This window comes from Ovis canadensis, chromosome 7 (genome assembly GCF_042477335.2).
Source record: "Ovis canadensis isolate MfBH-ARS-UI-01 breed Bighorn chromosome 7, ARS-UI_OviCan_v2, whole genome shotgun sequence".
Lineage (NCBI taxonomy): Eukaryota > Metazoa > Chordata > Mammalia > Artiodactyla > Bovidae > Ovis > Ovis canadensis.
The window spans coordinates 80,735,846-80,759,980 of NC_091251.1; the positions used below are offsets into that span (position 1 = coordinate 80,735,846).

At 41.0% G+C, this 24,135-nt stretch overlaps 1 protein-coding gene across 4 annotated transcripts in view; it reads right to left on the bottom strand.

Annotated features, from left to right (window-relative positions):
• The window catches only part of ARMH4 (armadillo like helical domain containing 4), a 142,917-nt gene that overhangs the window by 69,135 nt on the left and 49,647 nt on the right, over positions 1 to 24,135 (bottom strand). For all 4 annotated transcript variants that reach the window (XM_069596703.1, XM_069596706.1, XM_069596705.1 and 1 more), the window contains exon 5: positions 19,322 to 19,576. In XM_069596703.1, the coding sequence (XP_069452804.1) occupies positions 19,322 to 19,576 (255 nt within the window). The remainder of the gene's footprint in view (positions 1 to 19,321; positions 19,577 to 24,135) is intronic.

Genomic DNA, 24,135 nt, shown 5'->3' on the forward strand with positions numbered 1-24,135 from the left:
TACTGGTGGGAATGCAAACTGGTACAGCCACTATAGAAAACAGTATGGGGAGTCCTGAGAAAACTAAAAGTAGAACCACCATATGACCCAGCAATTCCAGTCCTGGGCACACACAAAGGAAATGAAAACATGTATTCCAGTGTTCATAGCAGCATTATTTACAATAGCCAAAACACGGTAGCAACCTAAGTGCCCCCCAACAGAAGAATGGATAAAGGTATGGTATATATATATATATCAGTTCAGTTCAGTCGCTCAGTTGTGTCCGATTCTTTGCGACCCCATGAATTGCAGCACGCCAGGCCTCCCTGTCCATCACCATCTCCCGGAGTTCACCCAAACCCACGTCCATTGAGTCAGTGATGCCATCCAGCCATCTCATCCTCTGTCGTCCCCTTCTCCTCCTGCCCCTAATCCCTCCCAGGATCAGTCTTTTCCAATGAGTCAACTTGAGTAATAATGGGATATTATTCAGTCATATGGAGAAGGAAATGGCAATCCACTTGTTCTTGCCTGGAGAATCCCAGGGACGGGGGAGCCTCGTGGGCTGCCGTCTCTGGGGTTGCACAGAGTTGGACACGACTGAAGCAACTTAGCAGCAGCAGCAGCATTCAGTCATAAAAAAGAATGAAAGTTTTCTGTTTGCAACAACATGGATAGACCTAGAGAGCATTGCACTTAGTGAAATAAATCAGAGAAAGACAAATACTTTATGCTATCACTGATAAGTGATATCTAAAACTAAGGCAAATGAATGAATATAACAAAACAAACAGACTCACAGATACAGAGAATAAACTAGTGGCTACCAGTAAGGAGAAGCAGGAGGGAAAAAATAGGAGTAGGAGATTTAAAGGTACAAACTAATATATGTAAAATAAATAAGCTACAAGGATGTATGGTACAGCACAGGAAAATATAGCCATTATTTTATAATAACTGTAAATAGAGTATAATTTATAAAAATGCTAAATCACTATGTTGTATACCTAAAACTAATACAATATTGTAAATCAACTACTGTTAGTTTAAAAATAATGAATAAATAAAATCAAGCTTTCTATGGTTACCATCATAGCCAAAACCTGGTATGTACGGAACATGAAAGAAGTATACGTTATTTAAATTGTTGAAGAATTTTCTCATCATTTAAGCAATGTAATGACTTTCCAAGGAAGACAATCAAATCCTCTCCTCTGGAAGTATGTGGAAATTGAAGAGATGTCCATATGCATGGAAAGCACTGTGGGAATGAAGCCAGGGACAACTGACCCCCTAAGCATTAGAATCATTATCCTTCCTTAAGAATCACTGCTATCTAGTATTATCTAAAGTAACAAAGGAAGGCAGGAAGAAAATAAATTGCTTAGCAGTATGAGTATAAAGCAAGCACCCAGCAAATGAGAGCTGCTACTGGTAATTTTACTTTATGTGCCCGTAAAAGTGCTATGTAAACGGCAGGAGTTCAACAAAAACTTTGAAGAAGTGTGCACTTGGATGTGTTTTCTCCCAAGAGCAAGACTGGATTTGTCCTGTTCTAATCTCATTGGAAAAGACCCTGATGCTGGGAAGGATTGAAGGTGGGAGGAGAAGGGGATGACAGAGGATGAGATGGTTGGATGGCATCACTGACTTGATGGACATGAGTTTGAGCAAGCTCCGGAAGTTGGTGATGGACAGTGAAGCCTGGCGTGCTGCAGTCCATGGGGTTGCAGAGTCGGACACGACTGAGCGACTGAACTGATACTGACTGACTGATGAATCCACTCTGAGGGCTTCCCAAGTGGCACTAGTGGTAAAGAACCCACCTGCCAATGCTGTGCTTAGTCGCTCAGTCAAATCCAGCTCTTTGCAACTTCATGAATTGCAGCCCACCAGGCTCTCTGTCAATGGGGATTTTCCAGGCAAGAATACTGGAGTGGGTTGCTATACAGGAGACATAAGAGATGAAGGTTTGATCCCTGGATCAGGAATATCCCCTGGAGGAGGGCATGGCAACCCACTCCAGTATTCTTGCTTACAAAATCCCATGGACAGAGGAGCCTGGCGGACTACAGTCCATAGGATCTCAAAAGAGTCAGACATGACTGAAGCGACTTGGCACACACACAAAATCCACTTGTGATCGGGATTCTCAGAGAATCACGGCATATTCATGTGGCTCTTTTTTAGAATTCAGCCTGTGATCCTTAACTGAAGGGAGCTGGGGGTGGTTTGCTTGGCACTTTGCTCTTACAAGCCTCAGGGAAGTCCTAAAATTCCACACTTCTTAAAAGCACAAGTAATAACCATGGGAATGATCTGAGTAGCTGGGTTCATGGTAAGATCTGTCAGCATACACACTAGCCAAGGGTGGCATAGTTCATCCCCGTTTCATCCCCACTTCTCCTCTGCAGCAGGTAACAGTCAGGTGGTTTCACTTTTGAAGATACTAAGGCAGAGAGAGATGAAATGCCCTTGTCACTATCATTAAGAGTACAAATAATTAAATTAAATCAGTAAAAAATTTAAAGCAGAGCCAAAACTAACTAGTGATTTAGGAGTCTAGAGAATTCTGTCCCTAATGGGAGAAGGGGAGGACCAACAAACTACACCTTTAATAAAAGCAGATACTAAAAATTCTAATTCCTTTTTTTAAAAGACCTCTAGGACCTCTCAGTCTCCCAAGTAAGGCTTCCTCATCTTCCCAAATAAAGCATATGTCCATTGGCCTCTTGCCCCTTACAGGGTGGTCCACAGACCAGTAGCATCTTCATCTCGTGGGAGCTTTGTACAAATGCAGCATCTCCAGCAGCACCTCAGACCTACTGAATCAGAACCCACATTTTATCAGCATCCCCAAGTGATCTGGATGTACACTGATATTCAAGAAGCACCATACCTGCTTTTTCTTAAGGATTATTCTCAGCTGTATAAAATTATTAAGACATTCACAATGCAGAGAAGTTGGATATAAAATTGTATGAGGTTACTAAGTAGTACAAAATACTTACCACTTCCAAGTTTATGTCTTAATACTATAGTCTTTATGCTAAATGTCCTGAAAATAGCCACACTGTGAGTTTTTCTTTCTTAACAGCATTCTTTAATTATCCTACGTATTCCAAAAGTTAAAATATATAATCAACATAGAGAAAAGTAACACTTAGAGGCAAAAATATAGGTAAGACACAGAAACCTTACTGTAGCTTGAAGGTGCAATATCTGAAAAGTGAAAAACTCTTATCAATTATTTGTGTTGCCTCTAAGACAGGCAATCACTTTCAATCTCCTCACACTAAACTCAGTAAACTCAATGATTAATAAAGTATTGTACGGACAAACTCTGGGTCATGCTGGGGAAAAAAAAAGAATAAACCAACAAAGGCCACTGTCAGATTTTTAAATAATTCAACTATTGTACTCTCAAGAGCATTGAGGTTCTCAAACACGTGGTCGGTAGTAGATTCCCTCTTCTCACACACAATCTTAGTGGGAATTCCCATTGTATGCAAACTCCTTGATAAAATATGGAGGAAAGCGGTCTTTCTTATTAGGTTCCTTGCCTTCTCTGCCTGTTTAAATCAAACTAACCTCTATCTAAATAAGCCTCTATTTCACTTTGCATGTATATATCTACTCACGTAAAGTTACAACAACCCTATGAGCTAACAGTTACGATACCCGTTTTAGAGTTAGGAAAACCAAGGCTCAGAGAGGTCAAAGATTTGTCAAGGGACAATGGCAGCAAAGAGAAGACTTGAATTCAGGACATCATGACCCCAAATTCTAGGCTTTGACCTGCCACCCTGCATGTTGTCTCTATGGCTGTCACAGCTCCCCTTGTTTGAAATGACTACTTCACCCTTCGGTACTTTCAGAGCACTTTTTCCCTGCATATGTCACTTCCTACCTCACAGTATAGAGTTTTCATCCCCATGATTCTTATGCTCCTGGACAGCAGACCCTGTGTTCTGCACACCACTAATGATAGAAAGCAGGGTTTTCCTCAGTTCTTTGGAGTTTCCTTCCTAGAGGAAGTGCTCCTGAAAATGCAAAGTGGTCACCAAGTTGGTTTTGCTTCAGCTAAGCTGCAATTACCACCACGACCACAACCACCACCACTTGCTTCACCTTCGGCCAGGTGAAGTCACAGGACTAGTTTTCACTAATAGAATCTGAGTGGAAGGAAAATGAGTCCACTCCAGGCTGAGGCATTACACGTAGCTTTCCTTAAGTTCTTTTTCCTGCCACATGGCTGGATTCAGAGGATCTATTGAGGTTGCTTAGGCCCAAGAAGATAGTAGAGACACTTGGTGGAAGAGTAACTATTGGCAATGGCAGCTCTGAAGAGGGCAAATAACAAATCCACTGCATTAAGCCACTGAGACTGGAATCATTTGTTACAGCAACTGGCCTTCCCTTCCAGATACATCTTCGCTTATCCAAAGTCTCCTATTCAGTTCTTTTAGTTAACAAGTACTCTTTTACAATACAGATGCTTCCAAACAAATTAGGGCTACAAGGGATTCTTATTTCAGTGTGCAAGAAAAAATTTTAACTTTGAAAAAAGGAAGATGATACTGAACATTTCTTTTAATGGACTGTTGAAGTCTCTGAGAACTATCTGATTCCTTGTAGGGCTCTGAGTCACCTTTGGACTCAATTTTTTAACTTGTAGATAACTGACAGCGATACAAATAGTTCTTCTCCAGACAAGCAAATTGCAGAAACAGCCTTCATCCCTTAGAAAAACTTAGTCATAGATCCATTTGTCAATTTACTTTAAAGTCCTTTTTTTTTTGGTCTGTTTGTTTTGGTTTAAAAGTTGGAGTTTATTTGACAATTCACAAGTGATTTGCAAATTTTATGGATTAGTTGGAGCCAAATTTGAAACAGTCCTTGATTCCATGTAAATCTGTGATTTTTTGATCTTTCCTTTGATCCAGCTGTGGTATCTGCCTGGTTCCTTTGTTAATTAATGAGCTTTTAAAAGTCTTTGACACATGTTCATTCTATATCTGAGTAAGAATCATAATTAAATCTTCTTTAAAAACATACCTTTTAAACAACTATGAATTACTGATGGTCCCTCAAAAAGTCTTTACACCAAGTTCTTAAAGAAAGAGTGTTTTGATATAGTGAAATGGATTAAGGGAAAACTGAAGACTCTGGATCCCAAGGATAGTCCTGCGTGGCCGCCACCCTAGTGATGAAAGCAAAGGTACAAAGTGAGGATGATAAGGATGATGACCAGGGAGAAGGAGGAAGAAAAGCTTGAAAGATTTCACTGAGAACAAACTTCTCCCGCATCATGATTTTTCCCGTGGTTTTCGCCTACCTCCTTTTTATTAGTGGATTAAGTAAATGAGTTGTTTTTAGAACTCTCTGTGGTTTCTGAGGCTAGCAACAACTCTTCACCTTAGCTCTGTGTACATGACCTCCATCATCAGTCTGCATCCCACCTGGTAGGGTTCAGAAGCCCAAGGCTGTGATCCTATGGGATGCACAATACTTAATCAAGTTTGCGATAAACAAACCTAGGTGGAACTCCTGGTGCCTGTGGAGGATTTCACATCTAATCTTCTGCCGCTGGAAGCCACTGACATTACTTGGAGTATTTATCCCCAAGGATTCATCAAAGCCATCCTGTTCCAAACAGTTGCTGTCCTCTTTCAAAAGGAGCAGCTTGAAATTCAAATCCCATTATTTCAGAAAGATTTCAGCCCTGCAGGAAAACTTAGAGGTAGAAAGCGTAAATCAAAATTCTCTCAGCTATGAGCCCTCCTCTGTTTTATCAATAAATTCCTTCCCTGGGTCTTGATAATCTGGATGTTTGTAAAGTTTACTTTAAAGGATTCTGCACATGAACTGAAACTAGGCATATCTTCGTTGGACACATATTTTTATTTTGTGCCAGATTCTGTGAAAAAAAGTCTTTCTGTCTGACAGAAAATCAGGAACGCTCTTAGCTGGAAAAGCAGAATCCTGTGGCTATTAATTCTCAAATGCTGAAATGAAATGAACTGACTGACTTCAGCCTCACCTGATCACTAAGCTAAGCTTCGAGGCTTTAGCATCCTCTTTTTATGATCTCAATAGAAAAGGGTAAATTACTGAATTGCTCCATTTTCTGAAATGCAGAAGTTAAGCGAATTCCTTCTCTGATCCAAATTAAGGAAGACAAAACTGGGGAGACTCCAAATATTCCAGATTCATAACACAGCAGACCTATCTATAACATCTGAATAAGTAATTCACCTTAAATTAGCATCGTATAACTTCAAATCAAGAGATAAGGACACTGTTTTCACTACTTTCTCAATTCTGTTTTAACATAATTAGAAGCTTCTTAAACATTATCTTTGTTTACTTTTCTCTGTATTTTTCAAAGAGGACAATTTATACTCAATTACCTCATTTCTGAAATTTTTTTTCAGTCCTCTCAATATTTCTTGTTTAATTCCCAGAAGAGCCTAAGAGATGTTTTCATATGTTAATAATTCCCAACTGAGCCTACGAGTGCATTCTGATTACAAAGAAATTAGTTCAAAGCCTTCTCTTCAGATATAATGTGCCTTATTAATGTTTTTATTAACTGTTGCTGATGAAGAGATTATTTTCTGGCTTTGCTCCAAGAATCCTTTTTTAGCCCTCAAAAGGAAAAATGACTGCTGAATTTGCACATAAGAAATTCATTTCTAATGAATGAAATGTGATTTTTTTCCAATTCTCTAATTCAATACAGTTTAATTATGAAAATACAGATAAGGTAAAGCATTAAGCTTTTGGAAAGCATTAAGTCTATTATCTCACACAGATCATTAAGAAAAATAAAGATGAATAATGTGAAGCTGAGATATTTGGGTTTAGTTCCAGAAGTCTCTTCCTAAATCAACAAGCCCAAATGGGTTTTTTCTTTTTTAATCTTTGATACAAGAACATATTATATTATCTAGGGCCTTTTACAGGGCATTAAAGACATAAAAAGAGAAAATTTTTGTTCAAACCTTAAAGCATTTAAAACACTATATTGTTCAGTCGCCAAGTCATGTCCATCTCTTTGCAACCCCATGAACTGCAGCACGCCAGGCTTCTCTGTCCTTCACTATCTCCTGGAGTTAAAATTTTGTTCCAGCCAGAAAGAAAGTGAAGTCGTTCAGTCGTGTCCAACTCTTTGTGACCCCATGGACTGTGGCCTACCAGGCTCCTCTGTCCATGGGATTTTCCAGGCAAGAGTACTGGAGTGGGTTGCCATTTCCTTCTCCAGGAGATCTTTCTGACCCAGGGATTGAACCCAGGTCTCCCGCATTGCAGCAAACGCTTTACTGTCTGAGCCACCAGGGAAGCTCCAGCCAGAAGTTAGATACAAAAGGACAACTCAGCTCTCTGACTTGGGGAAGCAATGATCCAGTGGCAAAGAGAACCAGGTTTAATCAATTTCTCACTCCCATGTAGCTGATGCTATGGCTGTTTTTATTCTTTGGTGGAAGTTATCAAAGGCCTTATCACTATTGAGCCACCTAATTAACTGTTTGGAAAATTTTTAAATGCTTGGTCCCTCTGAGAATGCAATCATCTGATTCTCATCTGATGTAGATTGTAAGGTAATGAAGGTAGCTGGCCCAATATTTTCCAAGTCTGATTATTAAACATGATCACAGAATCACTCCAAGTTCATTCTAAAAAACCATTCTAAAATGTTACATTTCTGGGGCTTCCCTGGCAGTCCAGTAGTTGAGACTCTGTGCTTCCAATGCAGGGGGGCACAGCTTCGATCCCCAACTGAGGAAGATTCCACACGCTGCATGGAGTGGCCAAAAAAACTGCTAAATTGCTGCCCACAAGAAAGAAACGATAGTTACTCTAGTTACTCGACACAGTGCAGGTGTTAGCTAATGCTGTGATGGTAATCATTTTGCAGTGTCCAAGTGTATCAAATAAGCATGCTATACAAAATGTTATGTTAGCCGGACCTCAATACTGCTGGAAAAATAAAACAAACCTTAGATTATGTTATCATATGGATAGCATGCTATCTACCTGAAGTCATGGTAGAATTAGTTCCTCACTGAAGGGTTTGTAAATGTAAAAACTATTTTGAGGTAAGTATAGCGAGAAGCAGAGAAAGTTAGGATCACATGAAGTTCTACCTGTCATGTGATGTTTAAACTTAACCTCAGTTATAAGCAGTATGGAAAACCCTTAGTACCTGATCAGTTATCATTTTTTCCACAAATCCAACTAACTCTGTTTAACCCACCCTTTCCCCTCCCCAAAACTGCTATCCACGAGTTAAATAAGGCACTAGTGTTCGATTGGCAAAGTGCGATAGAGCATTCCCACCCCTCTTCCCAATTGTGCTGGACGGTTTCTGGTCCAGCATGGCTACCAGCTGGAAGAAAAGCCCCTTTCAATCAATCAATCCGAAGCAAAATGAGATAGTGGAGTGGAAATGAGCCCTGCAAAGAACAGCTCGGGGGAGTTTCACAGGGAAGGACTGAGTGGGAGTTAAGCTTGCCAGCAAGGCTTCAGCGAGAGACTGGGGTGAATCCAGACAAAAAAAGGCAGAAAGCTGTCTGAGGAAAGAAGAACAATGGTAGAAAAATGTGGGCCAGGCAAGAGTACTGGGGTGGGTTGGGAAACATCTGATGCATGTTCTAGTGACAGAGATTATAGCCCAACAAAGGCAGAGGTCCCAGAGGAGGATGGAAGATAGATCCCAGACAGAGGTCCTTGAATATACCCATAGTATACAAAAGAGACAAATACACTTTTAAGAAATACTTCCTATCCCTAAACTGTTGAATCCCTGAGTTACTTGATGTAAATCTCTGATTTCGTATTTTCACATTCAGTCTCTCCTTCACTTCTGCTGCGCTGTATTTTTACTTAACACCACCAGTCCTTTGAATTTCAAAAATAGCTCTGGCTTCCTGAGGCCAGCTGGAGAGGTTGGCAGTTCTTTTAGATCACACAGAACCTACTACTACAGTACTGGAGAGACTCAGCTGTGCAAAGGTTAATATTTTAACAAACAAGACTGATTTTTCTTCCTCAACACAAGAACATCCCCAGGGAAGCTTTATGCAGAAGGGAGTTAGCTGCTTTTTTGGGAGTTAGCTGCTTGCTCTGGACAGACAAAATCACACACGGGGGTGGTTGTGGCTGCCACTGAGCTCTCCACTAACTCTAGTCTATGAGTTTTCCTCATTAGTTTGAAACTTAGAGTTGATTTCGGGTGTTCGCCAAACACACCTGCCAAGACGGCCAGAAGTGGGCAGCTGGAAGGAACTCTATTCATATTTATATCTTTAACCTATTTATAACCTTCCTCACGCTCAAAAGATTTATGGCTTCTAACAAATACCTAAAATATAATAGGATAAAAATACATAAATGGAAAATTTAGGAAATAAATGCATTTAAAACCTAAAATCCTGAGTTTGTCAAATGTTTCACCAAGGGCACAGGGAAAGATTTTCTCCCTGCATGAATGCGTGTGTGCTAAGTCACTTCAGTTGTGTCTGACTCTTTGGGACCCTATGAACTGTAGCCTGCCAGAAGCCTCTGTCCATGGGATTCTCCAGGCAAGTATACAGGAGTGGGTTGCCATGCCCTCCCCCAGGGGATCTTCCCAACCCAGGGATCAAACCTGCATCGCCCGCGTTGGCAGCAGGGTTCTTTACCACTAGCACCACCTGGGAAGCCCCTTTCTCCCTATAGGTCCCCAACTACTCCTATTCTTCGAGTAACTCAGTAACTCAAATGGAAAAACCTATGAGGAAATGATATCTTTCACTTGGAAGGCATTCTGCTCTGCAGATCTAATATGCCTTAAGCACTCTTTCTCCTGAGTAAGGACAGGCAGAGATCACGATCTCTAATTCAAACTTTAGCACCAGTGCGTCTTGCCTAATCCGGAAAAAGGAGGTCTACCTCCAAGTGCTGCTCCTCCTGTCTAGGAAAAGTAATTTAGTTCTTTCCAAAGAGTAAATGGTATTACTCTCAAAGCCAGAAAACTGGGTAACCATCTCAGGACAGGAAGGTGCCTACACATGGAAACTCACATCTGGAGAGGCTCACTCATTTCAGATGCAGGAGTCAGGGTACAAGATGTCCACAGTTCAGATTTAGAAGTCTGTTACGTGACCATGGACTTTCTGGGAAAATTAAACCATGGATATCGACTTTAAGTTTCATCTCTCTGTGAGATTAAACACAGAAGAAGAAAAAAAAAAGCTGGTTTCTTTTGTTTTAAGACACAGTAATCCAAGACCAAAAGATTATTACAAGCAAAGTAAATCTTCACTCCTGGGAATTCAATTCATAGAACACTTCTTGAAATCCTCTGTCTCTCTTTACAAACAGAAGCTGCCTCACCCCCAAGAGAACAACCAGAAGACCCAGCCTAGGACAGCTGTGCTCCAGCGGGGAGGACCCAGGTATCAGTAATCTGTGTCCCTCTCCAGGTGATTGCAGTGTGCAGCCAAGAGTGACACAGGTGTGCAGCCACTGGTCCAGGGGCTTTAGTCAATCTGCCGCTCACACTGTGCCGGACTAAGGTTTCTTTCTTTCTCCTTCCAGACATATATTTAACCATGTTATCCTGGCAGCTTCCTGAGCAACTTCACAATCCACAGCTTAACATGCTATATGCCAAAATACACTGACATTTGTTGCTGTGAAGGATTGTTTGAAATCTCACACTTCCCACTGTCTTTTACGGAGAATCTTTTTCTTGCTGCCACAGCCCATGTCACACTATATTTAAGCTCAACCTTAGCTACACGTGAAGTGTTTTAAAAGGACAAGAAGGATGAGGAGGAGAAGAGAAGAATGACACAGTTTAGGAAGGGACTGACTTTCTCACAGACAAATGTTCAGTTTCTCTAAGGCCCAACCCCCACACCCTTTTTGCCAATTCAAAATATATTCTCTTTCACATTAAAATCATCCTAAATTACCAGGTAATGAAACTGATAATAATATACAAATGATAACATCTTAATATGGTTAATCTTAATCTTAAAGGTGGTGCTAGTAGTAAAGAATCCGCCTGCCAATGCAAGAGACTCGGGTTTGATCAGGGGATAAAGAAGATCCCCTGGAGAAGGAAATGGCAACTCACTCCAGTATCTTGCCTGGAAAATTCCATGGACAGAGGAATCTGGATGGCTATAGTCAATGGGGTCACAAAGAGTTGGACAAGACTGAGCGACTGAGCACACATACCACATTCCAATGGAAGCAGCCTGGAGACTCATTATCCTATCCAGATAGTAGATGTGCATTTTACTAAGGCCTTCTCAAGACATATAATATTATTTCAATCCAAAAGAAGACTCTTAATATTGAAGGGTAGGCACCATATTAAAACAGGAAGGATGATATAAATTTGGGCTTGCACAAGCACTCCTTAAGTTACACCTCACAGATGGCTGCCCACTCAGAGAAACTGCTTGTTGTAAGTGATGATTCAATTCCACCACAGTGGAATTGCTCAGCCACTGGCCTCACATCTATGGTACCACTCTCTGCCTCACTACAATTTATCTCTACATGTCAGCCTCTCTTTCCCTAAAATACAGCACCTACTTAAGTAGGTGCTTTATAAATATCTGGTGAAAAACTAGAAACATGACTGCTCTTCATTTTTCTGCTTTCCACAAACATCTCTATACTGTTAATTGAATATTAACCATGTTTTTCAAAGACCTCCAGAGAAAAATATTCTACTTCCTGAATCAGGAACCCATTCCAATATTAGATGGAGGCTTTTGGAAAAAAAAAGTGAAGACAGCTATAATTCTGCACTTAACTAATTAATGGAATCTGGAAGCCTTATCTATTCAGAAAGTGAAAGTGAGTGAAGCCGCTCAGTCGCATCCGACTCTGCGACCCGTGGACTGTAGCCCACCAAGCTCCTCCGTCCATGGGATTCTCCAGGCAAGAATACTGGAGTGGGTTGCCAAACCGTAAAGTGGCCCAAAATGATCTCTTCTTGGAACAATACCATCCTCCGGCCGTCATCCAGAAGTCATGAATATAAAACATATTTAGGGAACTTCCCTGGTGGTCCAGTGGTTAAGAATTCGTCTGCCAATACAGAGGACACGGGTTTGATCCCTGGTCCTGACTGTTGCAGAGCAGCTAAGCCCTGTGCACTGCAACTACTGAAGCCCACATGCCTAGAGCCCTTGCTCCACAACAACAGAAACCATCGCAGTGAGAAGTCCAAGCACTGAAACAAAGAGTAACCCCTAGCTGCTGCAACTAGAGAATGCCCAAGTGCAGCAATGAAGACCCAGAACAATCAAAAATATAAATATATATACATAAAACAGACACAAAAACTCAATGTGCAACTTTTTAAAAAAACTAGATAAATTTTTAAAAAATTAACATATTTAAAATAAATATATTAATTTAACGAGACTGGTCATAGGAGTCTTAGAAGAAACATGGATAAGAATCAGCCACAAGAGAAGTAAACAGAAAAACACAGAAATCATAGATGATAGGTACGGTCACTGACATGCAGCCTCATGGTTCCACCAGTCATGCAATCACATTCCACTTGCCAATGACTGTCTAGAAACTAGCATGTGACCTAATTTCAACCAATCAAAAGTGAGTATTCTACTGGGGGATTCTTGGAAATGCTTCCTCTCTCCTGAGAAAGAAACACAATAAAAAGACAGTCTTCTTTGAACAATGTCTTGTCTAGGTGTGACACCTGAAACTGCTTCAAGCCATTATAATTGTAAGGAGACCAGCCTGGGGCCAAAGTCAGCATCCCAAAGGAGGACAGTGCAGTAAGATGGAACAACTGAGGCACCAATGGCAGCTGAGCTACTCAAGTCAACTGACCCAGAAGCTCTATCTCTGGACTTCTTGTTTTCAGAGAAAATACATCTATTTAAGGTTTCTGCTACCTGTAGCTAAAGGCATCCTAGCAGATATAGAATGCACAAAGTAAAGAATCACCAGATATTAATTACGTTGGAAATGTTTAAATGTCAGAACGGATACATTGACTCAACTTCGGCCATATTAATTTTATAGTTTCAAAAGAATAATCATGTGATTTATTACTACAAAAGGATAAGAAGTAGTGTGGGTCACAGTATCTGCCCTCTACAGGTTTCTACCAATAAATCTGAAAATGATCTTGTTAGATCAGAAAAGAAATTGATTCTGCATATGTAAATAAAGAACTTACTCTACACTACAATCAGTGCACCCCAGCCCTAACATGGAACTTTCGCTCCTGATTCTTTATCCTGACAGCCTACAGTTTAGTCCACAATCACATCTCCCAACAGCAAGATCAAGAAACTGGACTCTTTCCCTCCAAAGCTTTAGAGGCGATGTGTATGTGGCAACAGAAAACAGAAGTGCAAAGAATTAAGCCAGAATCTACTGCTTTGCCTTAGAAAGTAATCTAAGTTTTCTCCTCTTGTTTCTTCACAGGAAATGAAATGATACTCTATTCAAAGAGTGTACATTATTTTTAGCCAATTGCAACTACCCACTTCAATCTGTTCATTTTTAAAGGTGTCTATGGGTTTTAGCACTTGCTTTGGAATACCATTCATATTGTAAAATAGAATGTGATCATCTATAAATAAAACAACCCACTTAAAAGTAGGAATGAATAAGATGGTCAATTAAAGTAAAATTGTTTTAAATTAGATTACTTTTTAGAGGCCTCCATCTTTGCATTTTTAGTGATTCATTAAGAAAAAACTATAGTTAAGTTTACAACACTCACACTCAGCCTACAGCTGCCACGCAGCTCTGCTTTCTAAAATGAAGCTGCTCATGAAATACTTATTGAAATCTGTATTAGTTTCCTATTTCTGCTGTAACAAATTACCACTAAGTTAGGGGCTCAAAACAATACAAACTCATTATCCTATAGTTTTGCAGGTCAAAAGTCTAAAATGGGTCTCGAGGGACTAAAATCAAGGTGCCAGTAGGATTGTGTTCCTTCTAGAAGCTCAAGAAGAGAATTCATCTCTTTGCCTTTTCCAGCTTGTAGAGGCTGCCAGAGTTCCTTGCTTCCGGCCACATCATTCTGACCTCTGCCTCTGTCATCACACCTACTTTTCTGACTCTGACCTGTCTTCTTCCTGCTTATAAGGACACTTGTAAACACACCTGTGTGACCTTTGCAGAAAATCCAGGATAACCGTTCCATCTCAAGATCCTTAACCTAATCATCAGCAAAGCTTTCTGCCAGGTAAGACAACATAAACATAGGTTCCAAAGATTAGGACATAAACATATTTGAAAAAAAGTGCAAGTGTTAGTCGCTCAGTCGTGTCAGACTCTTTGTGACCCTGTGGACTGCAGCCCGCCAGGCTCCTCTGTCCATGAAATTCTCCAGGCAAGAATACTGAAGTGGGTAGTCTTTCCCTTCTCCAGGGGTCTTCCTGACCCAGGGATCAATCCTGGGTCTCCCACTTTGTGGGCAGATTCTTTACTGTCTGAGCCAACTGGGGAGCCATTATTCTTGGTAACACAAAATCCATCACAAACAGGGGAGGGGTCCCTCTTTATCATGTGATCTGAGAGCATTTAGGAAACTATATCAATTAATACTGACCTAGAAGTTGTCAGTGGTTTTGAGTTACTAGTAAATACTCCTGTCCCCCCAAGAAAAAGATGGGGAGCTAATAAAATCTTAGACACAAGCACTACTAACCCAGCCCAGTCTTCCCACAGTAGAAAACTGGAAGGACTTCCTTGTTTGGGTTCCCACGAAAATTAGAATGCTAAAAACATGTTGGCAGATTGAATTTTTCAGGAAAAGAAGTGGCAGCAAAAGGTAAGAGACATCCAGGGAAATGGTAAATTTTATAAAAAGAAAAAATCTGCTATAAAACGAAATGTCAAGACTTGGGAAAATCACTTTAAAAAAAAAGACTGATTAATTGATTTACTTAGTCTATTTATTTTTTGACTGTGGTGGGTCTTTGTTGCTGCACATGGGCTTTCCCTAGTAGCAGCAAGCCAGGGCATCTCTTTCTTGCATTGTGAGGGTTTCTCATTGCAGTGGCTTCTCTTGTTGAGAAGCACAGGCTCTAGGCACAAAGCCTTCGGTAGCTGCAGCTCATGAGCTCAGTAGTTGTGGCACACAGGCTCAGTTGCTCCGAGACATGTGGGATCTTCCCAGACCAGAGATTGAACCATTCCCTTGCATGGAAAGGCAAATTCTTAACCACTGAAGCACCAAGGAAGTCCAAAATCACTTTGTAAAGTGACAAATCACCCTAGTGATAACAAATCACTAAATCGGTATTACTAATTTAAGAAACTTTTGCCATGCATGGAGGCTGGAATCAGGAGGCAAGACAAGGGGACAATTGGGCTATTCACCCTCTACCTCATGCCCTACACACCTTAAAATATAACTGCTACTAACCAAAAACTGGGGAAAACCCAAATGTTCGTAGATAACATGATGAGCCTATCCATGGAGAAGGCAATGGCACCCCACTCCAGTATTCTTGCCTGGAAAATCCCATGGATGGAGGAGCCTGGTAGGCTGCAGTCCATGGGGTCGCTAAGAGTCAGACATGACTGAGTGATTTCACTTTCACTTTTCACTTTCATGCATTGGAGAAGGAAATGGCAACCCACTCCAGTATTCTTGCCTGGAAAATCCCAGGAATGGGGGAGTCTCAGGGGCTGCTGTCTATGGAGTCGCACAGAGTCGGACATGACTGAAGCGACTTAGCAGAAGCAGCAGCAGCATATCCATACGGTTGAGTACTACACAGCTATAAAACCAGAACAAATTAGGGACTTCCTTGGTGGTCCAGTGATTGAGAATCCATCTTCCAATGCAGGGAACACAGGTTTGATCCCTGGGTGGGGAACTAAGATTCCACATGTCTCGGGGCAACTAGGCCTACGTGCATGCTGCAACTAGAGAAAAGACTACACATCACAATGAAGAGCTCGCATGCTGCAACTACGACATGATGCTGCCAAATAAATATAAAATTTTTTTAATTTTAAAAAGGGGGAACAAATTACTGATACAGACAATGAAATGGTTGAATCTCAAAATCATTATGCTAAGTGAGAGAAGCTAGACACATAAGAGTATTTATTATATGATTCTATGTATATAAAATTCTAGAAAATGCAACCTAACCTGTAGTAATAAATGTAGATCAGTGGTTACCTGCGATTGAGGACTGAGAGAGGGATGGACTGCATAGGACATGAGGAATAACTGGGGGGACAACGGGGAAGTGATGGAAATTCTGCATTTTCAATGAGATGGAGGCTGTATGGATGTGCACAAGACTCAAATTGCATACTCTGAGTGCAGTTTACTGTATATAGTTTATACCTCAATAAAGTTGATTTCTTAAAAATTTGGTTCCTTTTCAGTGGTAAATTTGTGTTGAGGAACATGGTAAGGCTAGAGTTCAAATGATCATGTTAGCCTTGAACTGTAGCCTCTACAAATCTTTCTAAGATTCACAGCTCCTCCAATTGCTTATCATTATCATAGACAGTATGCCAGCTTTCTAAGTGGTGGAAATTGGCTTCCTAGACCACAATCCAGGAATAGAGACCATATGATCTCCCTGCAGTACTTCTCCCTACAGAGAGGGTACAAAACAACCCTCTCTCCAGGAATGGGGTACAGTCTCTGAATATTCACCCAATCTATATTTAAAAGACTGTTCAACTGTCCATGATCCTTTCATGTGATAAATCTACTACCTGAGGAGTCACTTGATGTGTAGATTTTTGTGTTTAACCTCTGTAATAAGTTACATTGGTATTTTGCATTTTATTTCATTCATTTCAACCAGTTGTGGAACTGGTGCATTTCAGGCCTGTTCAGGCCTGAAGAGACCAAATATTTATTCACATGTCCCCAGGTCAGTGTTTGTGTTTGTTTTGTAATACTTTGATAATATTTTGATATACTTATGAGGTTTTAGCAGTTTCATTTGGTATATTTTTAAAGGAATTGCTGCCCAATTACATGCCAAATTTGTTCAGAAAATAATGTAGTAAATATAGCATTGTATGCAACATATACTAATACCGTCTGCCCAGTGGAAACACATCCTTTATCATCTCCTCTCTTTACCATAAGGACATTCCACAGGAAATCCCAGCTACATTTCAACTACAACCTTTATGCCAACCTAGAGGGTGATAAACCCAGAATAACTTCTCAGTCCCAGTCCTCTTCCCTGAATTCAAGACGCAAAATCTAAGACCCTCCTGGACACCTCACAGGCTCCTCATATTCAACATGCCCAAAACTAGCTCACCATCTCCCTAAAATGCCAAGTTCACATTGCTCCCTTTATTCCCGTTTTTCACCAGAGGCATCACTCTCCACCTGTTCACCCAATCTAAAAACCCAGAAATCATCCTCAACTCTCCCTCTATTTTTCCTTAATTCCCCAAATCCATTAGTGCCTACGACAAAAGCTCTCAGGTTGACTCTTTTCCATTCATCCCACTTCCTCTGCCTTACTTCATGCCCTTTATGTCGCACACAGACATTTCACGATCTCAGAAGTGGCCTTTTTCTCTCTCCCCAATCTCATGCTCCTCCCCTCCTCCTCTACTGCACTATCACCAGAACAGTTTTCATAAAGGACAAGTGAAAACCTCTTGGCAGTCAAAGCTCTTCATGATGCATCCTTGCTTACCTTTCCAGCCTCGTCTGCTGTTACATCTCCTAGAACTTCTTTTTACCCACTTAACAACATTCTTTGCCAGCTCATCTGTATTGCGCTCTTTCATCCCTCCAATGCCTTTGTGTATGTTCTTTCCTCGGTCTCTTTTCCTTGCAAGCTATCTCCTGTTTATAAAACCTTCAGGCGACAGCTCTGAACTCTCCAAGAGACTCTAGATGGCCTCCTTCTACACTTCTGCTCTGCCCTCCTATAACCTATTTTTATCATAGAATTCACCCACCCTGCACTGAAACCTTTAGAAACGGGCTCTGCTCTAATCAAGAAAAAGCATTGCCTTGTTTTTTTCTGTGTTTCCAACACCTTACAAAGGAACACAGTAGGGGTTCTGCTTTTTGGACAAATTAATTAACCACATCGAAAGGATGGCTCACAAAAAAACTATAAGGGAAGAGATGACGTTAAAGATCCCTTACACATGTTCCCTTAGTTTTAGAGATTATGGAAAGAATTCCTCCTTAGACTGCAAATCTTTAAAGGTTTTACCAACTTCAGTCTGAGCTTTTAAAAAAGCAAGAGAGCTTGTTTTAAACTACTCAATCCTGTGATAAACAGATAATGCGATTTTTCCCCACTCCATACTCATGATAATGCACTTACCCTTTCTCACTGCTAATCTGAAAGGGTTTTCATGGGAGGAGAGGACAATCTTTAAGAAATCATATGTAGTAAGATTCTAAATTGAAAGTTTCAATCAAGGCACCAAGATACACTAGTATGACATTCCAGAGCAAAATCTGAGATCAACATCCAAATCTTCAATGAAATACTCTAAACACTGGTTATATGACTGTTAAATCAAACCTCTGCTGCACTGAAGGTATCCTCAGGCCTTTTAAAGACCAAGAGAGCTTCAGGGAGGAGATTTCTTTGGAGCAGAGGTCACTTCCCTTCAGGTCAAAAGAGTGAGGCCTCAAACAATCATCCAGAGCTAAACAGCATCTCTCCAGAAAAAGTTAAGAGACAGAGGAACAGCCCTGCTAACCAGAAGAGAGTATCAAGGTTGGGGTCAGCCTGCCTCCAGGGAGTCTCTCACCAAAAATCCAGACCATGCCCAAGACAGAGTAAGCTTGGGGTTGTCTGGACACCAAGTGATAAAAAGAGATTATATTTGATGATGAAACTCAACCACAATAATGAGCAGAGACGTATTGGGATGGCTAAAAACTCACCCAAAAGTGAAGGAAGAACTTCCCCAGGGAGGAAATTCTAAAAGGAGGGGATGACAAAATACATTTGCTTTCTGAGTCCAGTGCATTCATGCCACTTTGGGCAGCTGACTGGTTACACCCAATTCTGCCCCAATTGGAAGTCCTCCCAGAGCCAACAGCTGTCCTCCAGCTGGGAAGGAACGATGGAACTCTTTCCAAAAATTAAGGTAACCGTGCTCTTCAGGCAGATGGAGACCGGAACCTAGCTACTGAAGAGCATAAATATAAACATATTGTAGAAAGAAGTGAGAACTACTTCCCAAATGAAACATCCATAAAAAGAAAATCCATTTTGCTCCATAAGCAATGCCAGTGAAAGAAAGTCGTCGCCTAAGAAAAGTAAGCTGAGGGGAGGGAGGAAGGAGAGAAACACACATGACTCACCCAGGCCCTGATTCTGCTGCTCCCACTGGACGGCATCTGGCACCTGGAAGGTAACTCCCTCCAGAGAGACCACGTTTTCCTGCTCTAAGCCAGGTTCCTGAGACGTGACGCCAGGGAGCGTGAACCCAGGCAGCTCGGTGTCACCCAAGGCCTCGTCCAGGGAGTCGGCATCTTTATCTTCCTCATCCTCCTCCTCATCTTCTTCCTCTTCATCCTCTTCCTCTTCATCCTCTTCATCCTCATCATCTTCTCCCTCTAGGAAAGAAGCAAGCAAAGGGAACATGAAGAAATACAGGCAGGGCCCACAAATGAATCTTTTGAAATGACCCAAACAGTACAAAGTAAACATGACTGGCCTTTTAAAACATATTTTATCATTAAAGTTGAGCAAGAAGAGCTTTGCGGGATTGCATGCCCATCCTATACCTACAGTTTAAACTTTCAAAACCACAGTTATGTCAGATAATTATCATGCGTCATGTTTATTGGGAGTGAAAGTTCAGGTAATAGGGATTTTGTTAATGTCATATTTATATTTAAAAGGGTGGCAAACATCATCTTCCTGTTTTCTGGAGATCATTATAGATCTGTCTGTTAGAAAGCTCACTGAAATACTAACAGAATTTAAAAGAAGTATTCCAGTCTCTTTCTATCTCATAATACTGAACAAGAGAATTCACTATGTTGACATAGTTTTCTTTCTGCTCTTCTTCCACATCAGTGAACAGAACTCACAACAATGTTAACTGAGAGGTGCATTAATCCACTCCTGCATCTGTTCTCCTTACAGAGGAGGGACCCAAGAAACGGGGAAAGGTCACATGAGCGTTCTCAGTCCAACTCTAAAGGGGATCAGGAAATGACACATTGATCAAGGACAGTCAGAAAAGAAACGTGAGAAAAAATCACTATCATTACCATCATCATAAGAGTTAAGTACATAATGTGTCCATCTGTGATGCTTCAAGAAGTGTAGGTTTAAGGAACATAAGATCCCCAATTTCATTTTATTTCACGAATGTTAATTTTCTAGGAATACTCTGAACTCCCATCCACAGTATGAAGGCACCCCTAAAGCCCCCAATAAGGGCCCACAAAATCCATTGAAGGCCTTTTCCTTGGTCTCCCTCTTGGCTCTGAACACAGTGGTGACCGTAACATGGAACTCTCTTTGATGGCTGAAGAGAAGACAGAGGATTAAAGCCACCTAAGAATTTGGAGACTCTCCTTTTTCCAGACAATTTTCTCCTTTTCAGCTATCATTTACAGATTTTCTTAACTTAAAAATATTACTTCTATCCAGTACTCTTGCCTGGAGAATCCCTTGGACAGAGGAGCCTGGTGGTCTACAGTCCATGGGGTCACAAGAGTCGGATACGACTGAGCTACTGACAGACACACAAAAATGAGATACTTGATGGTGCAAGGGCACACTTTATCTACTCTCCCATCTCCTGCAGGAAGCAGGATGGGGCAGGCAGCACCTGGGAGGCAGGGTGACTCCCCCCACCCTCATCCCTTCTGGAAGTCTTGGGGCCTCAGTGCCTGCAACAGCTGGCCTTGGGCAAATAAAAGACTAAGTTGTTTACTGGCAAAAAAAAAATATATATATTACTTCTAATCTTTTTCATTCTTATATATCCTTTATCTTCATAGGATTTAATACCTGCCCCTATTCCAAAAATTAAACAATTTATCAAGCACCTAGTTCCAGGCACTAGGACTACCACAATAATGTCTCTGCCTTCATGGAGCTGATATGTCACTCAGGAGACATACAGCAAACAAAGAGATATATAAATAGATATGCAATATATTGCACTCTGATTAAAACTAGCAAGAAGCCAGAAAATGCCAGGTGCTACTATTTTAGATGGCAAGATCAAGGAAAGTTTTTCTAATAAGGTAAAGTTTGAACAGAGATCATACCAAAATAATAAATTCTTTTGTTTAATTTAGATCATTAAAGATTCCCAGCAGAGGAGGATGGGGGAACAGTAAAGGCAAAGCCCTGAGGCATATGTCTGCTTACTGTGTTCAAAGAATGGCAAAGAAGATTGGGCTGAGAGGCAGTGAGTGAAAGAGAGAATGCATGAAACAAGGAAATCAGGGGTAAGCAGCTGCTGCTGCTGCTAAGTCGCTTCAGTCGTGTCCAACTCTGTGCGACCCCATAGACAGCAGCCCACCAGGCTTCCCCACCCCTGAGATTCTGCAGGCAAGAACACTGGAGTGGGTTGCCATTTCCTTCTCCAATGCATGAAAGTAAAAAGTGAAAGTGAAGTTGTTCAGTCTTGTCTGACTCTTAGCGACCCCATGGACTGCAGCCTACCAGGCTCCTCTGTCCATGGATTTTCCAGGCAAGAGTACTGGAGTCGGGTGCCATTGTCTTCTCCGGGGGTAAGCCACTTCTAAAACAGATTTGTAAAGAATGACTGGCTACATGGTGGAGAACAGGTTATCTTAGAGCAAGAGACAAAGCAAAGAGACTCATAGGAGGCTATTGCAAAAATCCAGGGAATAGAGGATGATGCTTCGGATGAGGGTGCAGTCCTGCAAAAAGAGAGAGGTGATCAGACCTGAGATGTAATTTGAAGGTGGAGCCCTGCTGATAATTACAATATGGGATGTGAGAAGATCTCACTTTATTAAAAATGAGAACTGAAGAGCCAAAAATGAGAACTAAAGAGCCAAATCAAGAATTTTATGTGAAATATATTAATTGGGAGATGCTTGTGCCTATGATAGCCAAATGGAAATGCTGGAAGTCTAAGGAAGGTCAAAGCTAGAAATAAAAACCTAGGAGTCATCAGCTTGTAAATTATATTTAATTTGACACTGACTGAGATCATCAAGAGAATGAGAGTGGATGAAAGGGAAGTAAGTGGGCCAGCCGAAGCCCTGGACAATCAAACATTTAGAGGTTGGCCAGCAGGGGGAGATCTAGCAAAGGAGACAGAGAAGTGACCGCAGGAGAAAACCAAGACAAGAGAAGAAAACATTTCTGAGTAGGGGGCTGAGTAAGAAACGACGACGGTCCCTCTGGTTTGGACATTTGGGAAGTCATTCATGACCTTGACAAAAGCTGCATTCCTGGAATGGTAGGGACAAAAGTCAGACTGAAGTGCTTCCAAAGTAAACTGGGGAAAAGGAAGCAGATATAGGTAGAGAAAACACAAGAAATTTGTAGAAGAGAATAGGGACATTAGGGGACAGTAGGAGGGAGATATGGGGTCAACGTTCTGAAAGCAGAAACTGTTAGAATTTGCCTGTAATTGACAAGTAAGATCTGGTAGAAAGCAGGGAACTGATGATGCAGGAGGGAAGAGCAGCAGGAGAAATGTGCTGAGAGATGAGGTGTGATAGAGAAATGATACACATGGACTCTGGAGCCACTTACTACGGCTGAGTGGTTTCAGACAAAGTACTGAATTCTGGTGTGCCTCAGCTCCCTCACTGTAAAACTGGTATGAGTCCTACCACACAGGGCTGTTGAAAGGATTACATCAGTTAATATATCAGGTACTTAGAACTAAGCCTGGCACATAGTGTCCACCATATAAGATTGGCTTCTTTGCTATTATGGAGAGGGGAGGAAATGCAGTGCATGGCCAGCTTGGACACATCCACCTCTGCAGGGTCATAGGTGCAGGCGGGTGGCTAGATTTGGGGCAGGGAGCATGTGAAAGCTGTCATATTTCTTTCCCTGGTCAAATACAAAACTGGTGGATGTGGTCAGATTGCCAGGCAACCCTATGAGTCCACGTGAGTCCATCTGTAATGTTACAAATTTAAAGCAAAGCATACTAAGATGATCAGTGTGTTTTTCTTCAGCCACATTACCAAATGGGTGGGTGGAGAAGTGGAGTAGGCAGAGACATTTAACCAGGGCCAAGTTTTGCTAGGAGAGCTCAACTAAGGAAGGAGCAGTAGATTGTGTGTGAAGAGAATGATTATGAAGATGAACCAGAAAAGGATACGGACTCCCAACAACATGATGTGTAATTTCTGGGGATCTAACCTAAAGCATGGTGACTATGATTAACAACACTGTATTATGTACTTGAAAGTTATTAAGATAATAGATCTTAAATAGTATCACCAAACCAAAAAAATGGTAATTACTTGAGGGGATGGAAGTGTAAACTAACCTTACTGCAGTAATAATTTTACAATATATATACATATATGTGTGCGGGTATCAAATCATCACCTTATATATCTTAAACTCATATATGTTATATGTCATTAATATCTCAATAAAGCTGGAGGAGGGAGAAAGATGGGCCAGGGACTTCAGTTAAAGTGAAGCTGAGAAGGAAGGTGGATAGGAAAAAGTAACAGAGTCACTGGATTATGGAGAAAACTATCAGGAATCATTAAGGCTTTTTGACAATTTTACTGATCATCCTACTATAGACAGAAATTGGTGATGAACTAAAAAGAAAATTTCTCTATTTTTAAACTTTGTAAAATCACTTTTAATTACTTTTCCTCTCCACAAACCTAGAGGGTTGTTCTTGATAGGAAAATCATGACAATATGATTCTGACCCCCTGAGAACGCAAAGGCAAAGCCAGAGCTCTGAGCCCTCGATTTCCAGCTTTTATCACTGAACCATTATCCTCTGACCACCACCAACCACCAAGGATAACTTATACTTGGTCCTCAATGTGTTCAATTAGCTCCTCCTCTTTAAAATACAGAGCTAAAACAAATATCTTATATTAATGTATATATGTGGAATCTAGAAAAATGGTATAGATCGTATTATTTGCAAAGCAGAAACAGAGACACAAACAGAGGGGACACGATAT